Source organism: Megalops cyprinoides, chromosome 2 (genome assembly GCF_013368585.1).
Source record: "Megalops cyprinoides isolate fMegCyp1 chromosome 2, fMegCyp1.pri, whole genome shotgun sequence".
NCBI classification, from domain to species: domain Eukaryota; kingdom Metazoa; phylum Chordata; class Actinopteri; order Elopiformes; family Megalopidae; genus Megalops; species Megalops cyprinoides.
The window spans coordinates 55,190,395-55,202,904 of NC_050584.1; the positions used below are offsets into that span (position 1 = coordinate 55,190,395).

Genomic DNA, 12,510 nt, shown 5'->3' on the forward strand with positions numbered 1-12,510 from the left:
GTGTTTATGACGTAAAAGAGCTCTGTTCTGGGTAATGCAGTCCATTACAAGGTTTGTGTATTTATTTCGCCCTGTTTAGATTTTTGAATGTTTATTTTAGCAGTACTCTGTAAACATTACTATGCTAAAACCATTTCATTATTTTATCATTAAACATTCCCCATTTAATCAACAAGTATCAAATAATAGCTAATTAAATGTGTGAATATACACGGCACAGTGACTAAAGAGTTGTATGACTTGCTACATGTTATTTGTAACAAAGTTAACAGAATATAAACTCTAAAAAGTGAAATAAGAAGAGGGGGTAGAAGAAGAAGCGTATTACATCCCTTACGTGAGCTGGTTATTGAATTAAACGTTTAGTACGTTTTTGACACTGACAACAAAAAAACAAGCACACGATAAAACCGGGTAATTAAGGTTGTACAGAAACACTAAATTGCACATATTACACACAATGCTTCAATATTATTCGGGTAAGATACCCTACACGACATACCACTGATAAATGAACGTTTGATCTGTGTTTCCAAATGCCATCTGGCACCTGTTTAAAGCCGTATTTATGATATCTAATCACAGTGAAAGAGAAGAAGTCAACCCATCTGAATTCAAAACCATTCTTTCCTTTTTAGCATAGAATGAAATAGCCTACAATGGTCTGGTATGGCCTTCCCAAAATCTGCGTCATGTAATAGTCGTAGAAGTATCGACAATGTTTAACAGCAATGTGACAGAGACAGAAAAAATATTACTCCTCTCCAAATAAAATATTTATTTGGTCTCCTCTATGTTCTGCAACTGTAGGCACTGCGTGCAGTCAACGGTGCAGTGTGAAGCGGGATACAACACACTGTCTGGGCGGATCGCGCTGCATTCGCGCAGGCGCAATACTGGAGATCCTTAATAGAGTCAGTGCGGCAGGAAAACCGCAGCGAGCAGGCAAAGACAGAGATTGAATTGGGAAGTAGAACTGTAAAAATCCGAAGTAAAAAATGTGGAAACGAAAAGGCAAAGTCTGGGTGGCTGCGAAATAAGAGTTCGGAAGATGGAAGCCGGTCCTGCTCGCCAGCAAAAACGCACGGTTTGCTCTGAAACGCTAAAATCCTTTCAGCAGTCTGAGGAGGGCAATGCCAGAGAATGGATGAAAATTGCAAGGAGATAGACTGCAGTTGACTGGGCTTGCTCCCTGGATTGACAACGCCTCGACAAATGGAGTAATGATTCAAGATAGAATAGCACTAGCCTTTAGATAGGCGTGTTAGCATACTCTGACACGATCGGATAGAAAACTGCATCTTTAAATTCAATAAGCATACGAAGTCAAATTTGGTGCATTGAATTCCATTGGAGGGATGTCATCAGCTTCCATTGCTTGATAGTTAACTAACGTTAGTTTTCGGGGGACTGGAATTGACCGTTCAAAGTGTTAATATGGGTGATGTGGCTGACTCGAAGGATATTAAAAAGACTTTTATCGTTCCAGCTATAAAATCTTTTGATCACTACGATTTCACCAAGGCTAAGATCTGTTGTAGCCTGACATGGCTGATAGCCAAAGCCTTTGGGACAGGTAGGTGGCGTCTTTTCTTGTTTTTATTTAGCCAGTCGCATCGGAAAATGTGGTCTTATATAATCTGTTATTGTACATATTAGATTAATTTAAAAACATTGTTTTTGAAATTTCATTATTGATAATTAGACAACAAAAGCTAAACGCGTTCAACAATAAGTATATAGATCTATGTACAAAAACATTTTTTATTTTGCTCTCCAAATCACACCATCTGTGGCTTCATAGTATAGTTCAACTGCTAAGAGATAAAACAGGTTGATTATTCAGGTATTTACCATGCAAAATGTTTACAACTGGAGTGCATTTGAGTTATGCAACAATAGAAGAATTGCATACAAGCTTGCCACTGTCTAAGTGGACTGTTGCAAATTATGGAGCCGTTAACTGTTGCGTGTTTCCTTTCAAATACGGGGTCAAGCTTAAAAACAGACAGACGGAACAGCTTGTGGAACATCCCCGGCCGTGGAATATCAGAAACGTTCTCATAGCACGACTATAATGTGACTGAAATTTTGGGTCTGGCGAATCCATAATCAAGTCGTTAAATCATATGAATCACTTTTAAATGATCAGATTTGTGCTGTAATGCAGTGTGTTATAATGTCGGCATGTTATTGTTTCATCTGATTGTCTCATAAGAAGATAGCGTGCAAAATCTCCTATTAGTCTGCAAGCCATGGTGATTATCTGCCGTGAACCCATTAGTTTGGAATTTAATGTCATGTAATGGCCTGCTAACCTGGTAAGGGCCTGGTTGCCCCTTGGCTATTCTGCAGACCAATGTTTGTAGATACCGCAGATACTTTGAAACAAGAAGGTACACTTTTTGACCACATACTTAAAGAATAGAGTTTTGCTTGCTCCTATGGTTTACAATATATCCACAGAAATGTCACCTTTCAGGCTTGGTTACTTCTAAGGCAATTGTGTTTTAGTAGACTAACAGAATTATTTCATTTTTAAAAAACTGAAAATGATTGTTAATTTAGAGAAATGTTGTGATCTTAATCTGCAAAGGAGTACTGTATTGACAGAAGCAGTAAGACCCTTTTGGCTAATCCGTGAATCATTGTTCTCACAAATGCTTCATTTTAGCACTTTGTGTTAAGTGGGTCGACCCCCATCCACACTTGTGCGCCTCCACACTTACTTTAACATTGAATCAGAAATCCTTCCATTTAAAATGAAATGACGCTTTGATGCTTGGTTGGTCATAGTACTTAACATCAGCCCAGACCAGTTCTGCAGAGTCCCATTTTATGGAGGAAATCAATTTAATAAGAATTGGTGATCAGACGGTTTCCCTTTTTCCTGTCCTCTTCTGTTGTCAATTGGTGTACTCTTTTTCATATCTGCAATAGATAGAAGAAATAATTTCATTTTTTTCATAGAGATTAACACTGACTGGTGATTTATGCAACATGTCTTAAAAATATGATCTCTGCAGTTTTTAAGCATCCTTAAAACCAAGAATGCTTCTCAGAACCCTTTGGAACTCAGGCTATATTGTATGTGGGACGTCCTGATTTACACTTCATCTGAAAGCAGAATCAGTTTGGCTGTGCACTTGCACAGGAGACAGAAATTCAAGCCACTTCAAGAGCTGGTGACAGCAGTGTCCTGTAAAATCTCTGCAGTCAGTTTAAATGTTTAAACATGCTCCTGTCTCCTCCCATTAATGAATTTATGAGCATGTGGCTTGTCTGTGAGAGGGATTTGGAGTGAGTTGAGGAACTCTCTGTCTGACATTTCAGTGTCTGTTCTTTTATTGATAAATTTGCCAGGAGCACATGATGTGATCAGCAGTTAGAAAGGCACCAGCCTTATCTGCAATGTTTCAGATGGTTCATTTAATTGTTGATATCTAACAATGTGTAATAGCGCTTATGTTTAAGCAAAGTACCTGATACCACTTTCCCCAGTTAAAATTCAGCCATATACTGCCTTATGGTATAAGTAAACTTGTGATCATTATTAATGTCCTTGATAAGGGAGTCTACTAGTCTACCACTAGCACAAAAGTATAATTGTATTGTATATTATGTAGTTTTTTAGCATCAGTAATATAACCACCAGAGTAAATGCATGTTTCACAGATAAAATTAGTCATTAGAGCTGTAAACAGAGTTATGGTATATTTATACCCATCCTCACTTACAGCATCTGGGAACATTAATAGATTGTGAATAGTGATTCTATGAGTTTTCATTCCTTGTAATTCCTTGTAGCTTTGATGAAATGGTTTTGAAAATTACTGAAGCAACACTATGTTGTTTGTACAAAGTTTTTCCTGGGATTTTTTAATATTTTATTTAGAAGTTTTCCATTGACCAAAGTCTTGAAAGTATGCATGCAGATGTTTGTACAGTGGTGAATGGAGCAGATAAGCAGTTAAATCACATGTGCTGAATTTCCTCTACTCTGCAGCACTGAAGGATGGCTGTTTTGTTTTCCTCAATAGTGACCTTCGATAGTAACCTGTAATTAGAGTAAAAGAAACACACGTGACACACAGTATGCCCCCTGTACTCAGCAGTCTTTTTCAATCTTAAACCTTCAAACTAGTTTTTTTTAAAAGGTAACAGAACAAGAGTGGCATATATCCTTTAATTATCTGTTATTACTAATTCTCATTTTCAAGTCTACCAGACATGTCATGATACAAAGACTGATGGCATTTTTTGTAAACATAACAAAAATGTACAGGATGCACTTTCATTCAGCAACTGAATGACTTCGGTCTTCAGCTTTTTCAGTGTTAGGAAATAAATGTTATATCCAGGGCTGTTGTGGCTTTTATTACAGCCTCATTTACTGAAATAGCGTTATCAATTCTTTTTTTTTTAAATGAACATTTCTAAAATGTATTGTCAAGTTGCATGAAATGGCTTATATACTCCAAATGATACAAATGTATGGTTTTATCAAGCAAATAAATATATTTACATAAATACATTCCCATTCTTATTGGGTGAACATGTTTTTTTTTTTCCAATATCTTGGAACATGTGAAATCCAAGCTTTATTATAATGTTGAATTGCAAATGTCCTGATGATGGTGGTTCAGTTAGCTGGAGTGAATTGCAGTGAATCCCAAAATATAGCGTAGTCCCCAGGGAGAGAAGCACTGCTGGTTTCTAGATCATGACTGAACTCCAAACCGGTAACAGCGATGTTGTCAAACAGAGCACAGGAGAAGGAAAGAAGCAGAATCTGATGAACTGAATACATAAAATGAATTCAGCTTTTAAGAGCGATTCATTTCTGCATCATTGTGATATTTCAGGGTAATGATCTTTCCTGTTGTGTTTTGCTTCCCTGGGAAAGCTACTTCCTGAATGTTTCGTGCCTGATGGCAGACACAAAAAAGGAACATTCCTTGTCAAAGGAGCGTTTGATGAACTCATGGATAAGATTTCTCTCTGCACTTTAGTGGGGATTTTTGGCCTCATCTGTTATGATTCCCTGACAGATCTTCTATTTGCAATGTAAAGTTGCGGAAACCTCATGCCATCTGTGTCTGATACACAGTCTCATTAAAATGAACACTCATCTGTTCTTCAGATTCTCAGCATCTACGGTATAAGAATGCACATGCTATGCAGGCTAGTTTTCAGAGTGGAGAGTGTCTGTGTGTCTGTGTATGTGTGAGAGTGAAGAAGTGTGTGTGTGAAGAAGGGTCACTGTATTTATTTGTGCACAGGAATGTAGTCAGTGATAATCAGTAGTTATCAGTGGGTGTCACTTCTAAATACCTCCTCTGTGCCCCTGTCTCAGCCCTTGAAGGTTTTATCTGCTGTTCTGGCCCCTCCCACACCTTTGATGACCTCTCATGTGCTTGGGGTTTTGGTAAATGCGTACCTCTGCCGTTCTCCGAGTCTTACTTGAAAAGAGGTAGATGAGAGGTGGTATTTAGTAGCACAAATGGCACATGACAAGGAGCTCCTGAATAGCACTGTTAGAGTCTTATGTGTGACGTATTTGTAATAACAGAAGATCAAAGAACGTCCCAAAATGGAAAAATACTGTGGAGCTTTAAAACGCGTAGACCCCCTGGTGTGAGGGACCCAGCCGATGAGTCACATGTACAGGAGAGGAAAGGGGCACCGTTAACCAGGCCTGGCCTGCTGAAACCACCCCTCTTTCACTCCAGCAGTGGACTTTTCCATTTCTGTTTCCATGCAACACAAATGGAAAAAAAATCTTTGGGCCTTACTGTGTGGAACATAGTCATGCCCCCCGTTTGGAACTGTTTGTGCCTGCTGGTCTTTGTATTTAAATTCAATCTGACTAATGTGATGAGATTCTGTGGGTCACACTGGAGGTATTTAAGGTCATGTGTGGTAATGAGACGAAAAGCGTGTCAGTGTGGGCGTGGAGCAGCGGCCCGTCTCACTGAAACAGTCTCAGTCTGTGGACAGTGATATGCTGTAGAGGGGCGTGGTTTGGAGGATTTGGCTGTAACAGTTCTTCTCTTTGTTTGCTCTGTCTGCTTTTTATGGAACTGGAAATGTTTCAGATACATTCGAAAGCCTTGCCTCTGTCCAGCACAGCAACACACTCCAGACATCCCTGGTAGTTCTGCTATTGGGTACTGTATGTAAACTTATTTTGAAGGTTGTTCTTCAGTGTGAAAGAAAAACATAAAAAAAAAGTTCAGCAGACAAGACGCGTTTCAGCAATGTGCAGATTTCAGCAGTTTCTGAATGTCTTAGTTGTGTGGTGAAGGTGTTGAGCAGGCAGGTGTCAGTCATTCCAGCAGTAGGGAATCGTATCTGACACCTTGGAGCTGGGTAAGCCACTCTTCAGCTCCAGCTCCAGCTCTTAGAGCTCTGGCTTCTTACTGACGCTGAGTGAATTGCTGGGTGGTCAGAAAAAACAATGACTTCATACTGCGACTAGGAGACTCGGTCTTGAAGCACACCCCGGAGACCGCAGCGATCTGCGCAGGTGAAGACTGAAGCAGTGTGCGGCTGTTGAGAATGCCTTACCCTGCGTTTCTTTCGCAGGGTGATTTTATCCTTCAAGCCCTGACAGTTCTGCATTTTTTTTTTTTTAACGACGAGGCTGTGAATAATTGAGCAATGGAGCGGTTTTTCACCAGTATGACAAGGCGTAGCCTGCATAGCACAGTATATATGGCCGCTTCTCCTCTGTCAGATGGAATGCTGAGATTCTCCCAGGGAGGCGCATATTGCCGATGGATCAGCTGAGCTTATCTCAGTTTCCATGGCAATGGGATGTCCACCCATAGATGGTCGTGTTTTCTGATCAAGATTATTTATACCTTTGCCTTTGGAGAGAAAAAGAAAAAAAGCAGCTCAAAGGCTAAGTGATCTATGCATATGGTACACTACATTTTATGTACGTCCAAGGTTCCATACATTTGCTTTTGCACTGAGGTTGACGTGACTTCATGGCAGCGATGAAAAATCTCTTCTGGTCATCTTTGTTTCCAGGGCAGATGATATTACTACAATGTATGCTTTATGTATGCTATAAGAAGCAGTTTCAAGGTATAAAACAGTGTGAACAGATAAGATTCTGCCTTGCTGCTTGTGTGAAACTATCTCTCAGTGGTTTGATGGACGATATAGATGGCAGCAAGTTCAGCGAGCCGAGAGTGTACCACCAGCTCCTTTCATAACACATTGGACTGTGAAATATCTGAAAACCAAACTCTGTATCATTTTGTGAATCCATTGAATTTTACTCCAAGATGTGTCATGATGTGACAGTCAGATTAACATTAGATGTTAAACATAACATCCCTTCTCTTCTCTGACGACATCTAATCTCTCCTGTAGCCCTCTTTGCTTCACCCTGAAAAGCAGCAGCCCAGAGTATTTCATGCTCGATGATTAATTTTGTGTAATTATGTTAATAGTCTTCTCACAGGACTGCACTATGACTTCCAAAGAAATTAACTAGACTTTATGGCCAGGGGCTTGAAGTATACTGTTGGTTTCAGCTAACGTCCCATAGATTATTATTGTAAATTGGCGTAAAGCGTATAGCAATTTAGCCTTTCCTGCAGGGCATTTTTCCAGTGGCTTCTTAAATGAATGTCACTGGCCATATGGTGATTGAATGTGGGACTCATATGTGGATGTCAGGTTATTCTGTTGAGGAGAAGGTGACCTTGCCGTGTTCCATCTGTGTGCTGTCCCTCCAGACAGTGTCCCGGAGGAGCTGAAGGAGCCCTTCTACACGGACCAGTATGACCAGGAGCACATGAAGCCCCCCGTGGTGAACCTGCTGCTCTCGGCCGAGCTGTACTGCCGCGCCGGGAGCCTCATCCTGAAAAGCGACGCCGCCAAGCCGCTGCTGGGCCACGACGCCGTCATCCAGGCGCTGGCCCAGAAGGGCCTGTACGTCACCGACCAGGAGAGGCTGGTGACCGAGAGGGACCTCCGCAAGAGACCCATCCAGATGGTGAGCGGAGACTCCCTCTCTTCCCCGTCTCCCCCTTCACTCTGTCTTCTTTTTCTCTTTTCCCCCTTCTCTTTCTCCCCCTTTTGTGTTGTTCTCAGCACCTTTTATCTCAGTCTCTCTCTTTCTCTTTATCTGTCTCCCTCTTCCTCCTCCTCCTCTGCCCATATCTTTCACACAGTATCATAGAAGTGTTCCAAAGTATTGCCCTGTGCCCTTTGGTAGAGCGCTCTACACTGCTGCTCTGTGCCCTTTGGTAGAGCTGTGGCTTGGAGGTGTGTGGAAGATAAATGGGAGCAGCATCATGCTCTGTGTCAAAGACAAAAGGAGGCTTTGGTTGCATGACTGATTCTCTATTAAAACACAATTAGTAAACAGTGTAGCGTAATGCTTCTGGTGCATTCAGTGACTGAAAGGAGCAGGTCTTTACTCCCAACAGTAATTGTGTTTTGCTGTCAACTTAGCTACTGGCAAAGTTGTCTGTTTAATAGTGTTCAGCTGTGGTTTAGTGATAAAAATAGCATTTTACCATTTTGCTTTGGTGAGCTGTGGTCTGTGAGCATCGACCATCCTTGGAGGCTTGCATACTGTGGGTTGTGTTCTACTTTCTGCAATACTGTTATCCTGATAATTATTTTCAGGAGAATCTGTTTCACTCCCTGAGGCATATATGTGATCTACGGGAGCTACACTACAGGAGCAAATCATTTAAATTATAGATGTTAGGTGGTTTTAAATTCTAAAAAACATATTGTGTTATCATCACTGGATACAACGTTCTGAGAAAATAACATTGAATCCGTCATGACATGTGTACCATATTGCATAAGCACTGTGATCATATTTTTAAGGTAACTGTTTTTGCTGTCACTCCGTATATCCCCCTAGCTACAACAAATCATTACTTTGAAGATTTCCCTGTCAGCTTTAAAATGGGAAAACTAATGACGGTTGTCAGTATCCTCCGTGTTCCCTGGACTGAAGCTGCAGGATTTGATGAATTCTCAGCATTAGTGAACACTGAGAATCTTCAGATTTTCTCTCATTACTAGGGCTTTGAGAGTGTGTGCTTCAGCACCGGAGAGTGCAGTACAAGGCCGTTTGATGTTTCAGCCTAAGCCTTTGGTAAAAAAAAAAAAAAAAGAGGAAAACGCATGAGGGACACAACCCTGATGCTCTAAGCCTGAGGATCCCCCCCCCCCCCCCCCCCCTTTGTAGGGGAAGAATGAGAGACATGAATTTTCTACTGTGAGCACCTGTAGGGCTGTTCATGAGCTGTTAATTGCTGTCATTGTGCATTGATTGTCTCCTGTTGCATTCACAATTAAACACCTTGGAGTGTCTTAATATGGCACAAACGTGGATGGATTCCTGCCCTCCCTTTTGCTGTTCTGTCTTATCACCCATGGTCCATTTTTATTGGTGATTGTGTTAAGCCGTTTTAAAACCCTTTGTATTGAAGGCAGAGTGAAATTATAGTTCAGATACAGCCTGTAGGTGGTCTCATAGCGTAAACACTCCTCAAACCCAAAGGTTGCAGGTTCAGTTCCCAAGTTGGGAAGTGCCATTGTATCTGTGGCCAAAGTACTTGACCTGGATTTCTCCAATAAATATTAAGGTTTGTGAATAGATCACATGTAAAATGTGTGCTGTGTTAGTTGCCCCCAGGTATAGGTACACAAGTCACAAGTCTAAGTAAAATTTAAATGAGAAGTCTTGTTAAAAATTTATAATTTCATTCATTGGTGACATATCTGCACAGGCATGAATACCCACAATTTTCATGGATATATCCAAATGTGCTTATACTGTATTTAGGAACTACAGATTTTGGTGTGTCTAGATGACTTAATCTGTTCTTTGGGATAATCATCATTTTAGAATTGCAGTAAACGTAGATTGGATTTCTGTCCAAATTTAAAAGAGTATGTTTTGCTGGTAATGAGAAGGTTTTTGTCTCTCATGCTTTAATAATCTCAGGCAGTCTTAACTTATTAAGTTATAATAATTGTCTCATTCAAGTGTATATCGTGTTTTTTTTCCTGTGGGCAGCATCCATGGTTCAATAAATAAATTCCCACAGCAAAGTACATAAGGACTGTGACCAGTTCCCTATTGCACTGCAGTCAGAAACAGGGACATTAAGACAGTTTTCATACATTATATTAACAGGGTTTTTATATAGCAACTTATGGCAGATGGTTATTTCAGTATATGACAATCTCTATTTGCTGAATGTTTGATATTACTGATATAACTAGAGAGTTTGTCTGGTCTTGTTTACCTACTGCACCGTGTAAGGTAGGGTATTTAAAGGTCAGACTGTAATCCCAGTAGATTTGGGGCAATGAAAAATCCTATCAGGTCTCATCTGTCGAGCAATATTACCTCATTCACTGTTCTTATGACTCCTGCTGTGGCAAACAAGAGTCATAGGAACAGTGAAAGAATCAATTATGTATTTCATCCAGTGTCTTAGATAATTTAAGCGCTGACATGCCCATTATGACAGCATGTGGTGTAGTGGTCAAAGCTGTGGACACTGACCATGTCAGTTTTGGGTTTGATTGCCAGGTGGGACACTGGGGACATCCACGTGTTGAAGTGATAGCATAAAAAATGTACCATCAATTGTTCAAGGAGAAATGGTGTTGAATTTGCTTGGGAGGTACCTCCACATCTCTCTTGGTATTCAGGAAACCTTCAGCGTGCTTTCATGGGAGAACATAAAGAAAGGAAATCTCCAAAGCCTTGTACCTGAATGTTGCCACATTACTAAACTGACTAAATACTCAGTAATATGCAGTATTATGTTGCATTTTAATTTAGGAATGGGTTCTTTTTTCTCCACTTTGTAAGCCTACAGTGGAATCCTTCAAACATATGATGTTCAGTTTCAGGTAATAGCGTGAGGTTAGGCAGCTGTAGTGGTGTGTGAACGTGTGATGGTTTGTGTTTAGCAAAACAGCAGCATTTTTAATTTGTTAGGCCTGTATTTATGACAGCCTCTGGTGAAGGTCTGCAGTGTTGCAATTTGCATGTGATTTTAGTTTCTCTCCTGACCTGGAAAAGCCATGGAGGTAGAGGTTTCTGCATTGCAGTGCTTTTGCTCCACATCTCCCAGGCGGGGTTTCTTCGATGGACTCACATCTGAAGAAGTGCGCTCCCATCTGCTCATGCTGCCCACGCATACAGGCACACACACACACACACACACACACACACACACACACACACACACTTGCTCTCCCTCCGCTTTCTCTTGCACACACACACGCTTAGAATAGTGATGCATGCACACACAGATAATGCCTCACATCCACATGCCAACACAGTATTCTTATTAACATGTCTATTGTAGTTTCTGTACTATAGTGTTTTTATAATTATCCATTATTACTGCTTGCTGTGACAGGTGTCTTTAAGTTTTCTCCTACTTGAATTTATTCAGGTAATGGTTATCTTTAGCAATGAAAAAGAGCTGCTTTGTGCTGGAATTTACAGTGGCTAGACTGCTCAGGTTGCAGTACAGCCCAGGGCTGCACCATGGTGAACTGGCCTTCAGTGCATTTGAGTCATAAGTATATCTACATTAGGGGTAGGCTGCTGCTGATGGCAAAAATCCATCACTATTCTTCTAATTTGTATTGGTTCTTACCGTAGCGGAGGGTGGCTCTGGTACTATAAAAGGCAAAAACCAAGAAAACAAGAAAATGCACGTTTAAACCAGCCCGGGACTTTAAAGGAAACTATGTCAATCCAATAGCAGGTATATCAACCAACAAATGACACATAGCTTCTTCTCACAGTACCTTTACACACAAATGCAGTAATGTTGCAACACATTCAAGTCAGGCCGTACCCTATTCTCTGTGCAATAGTAGTTTGTATATGTTGGATGTGCATTCTGAATGGGAACAAGGTGATATTAAGATAAGATAAGAGCTTCATTGTCATTGTTCAAGACAACGAAATTACAACTATATTGCTGTTACTGTTACTATGTTTCTCTTACTGTTGTGTTACTAACTGCCTAAAGGTAAGAGACTGGCCAAACTTTCTTTTATCTCCAGAAAAAGGTGCAGATTTGACAGATTTGTGGGTGGCTGCTGGCCACTGTCCAGGTAAAGGATAATAACGGTGTGTCTGTGTAGAGGGGCAGAGGGTTGGCCCTGAGCCTGTCGGCACACACCCTGTACAGTAAGCGGTAGCGCTGACAAATGGCGTACCTCTCTACCCCTCTGAGCAAGGAAACATGCTGCAGAGTGGAACAGTAAATCTCAGCACCTCTCTTTCTTTCCCTCTCTCCTCTCTCTCTCTCTCTCTCTCTCTCTCTCTCTCTCTCTCTCTCTCTGTCTCTCTCTCTCTCTCTCTCTCTGTCTGTCTCTCTCTCTCTCTCTCTCTCTCTCTCTGCCTCTCTCTCTCTCTCTCTCCCTCTCTCTGCCTCTCTCTCCCTCTCTCTTCTTCATCTTCAGGCTGCAGCCATGCTCCACCCTTAT

At 40.9% G+C, this 12,510-nt stretch overlaps 1 protein-coding gene across 7 annotated transcripts in view; it reads left to right on the top strand.

Annotated features, from left to right (window-relative positions):
• The first annotated feature begins 914 nt into the window (after window positions 1–914).
• Window positions 915–12,510, top strand: part of camsap2a (calmodulin regulated spectrin-associated protein family, member 2a) — a 44,333-nt gene continuing 32,737 nt past the window's right edge. For all 7 annotated transcript variants that reach the window (XM_036520808.1, XM_036520813.1, XM_036520811.1 and 4 more), the window contains exons 1-2: window positions 915–1,576; window positions 7,755–8,014. In XM_036520808.1, the coding sequence (XP_036376701.1) occupies window positions 1,438–1,576; window positions 7,755–8,014 (399 nt within the window). In that variant the 5' untranslated portion in view covers window positions 915–1,437. The remainder of the gene's footprint in view (window positions 1,577–7,754; window positions 8,015–12,510) is intronic.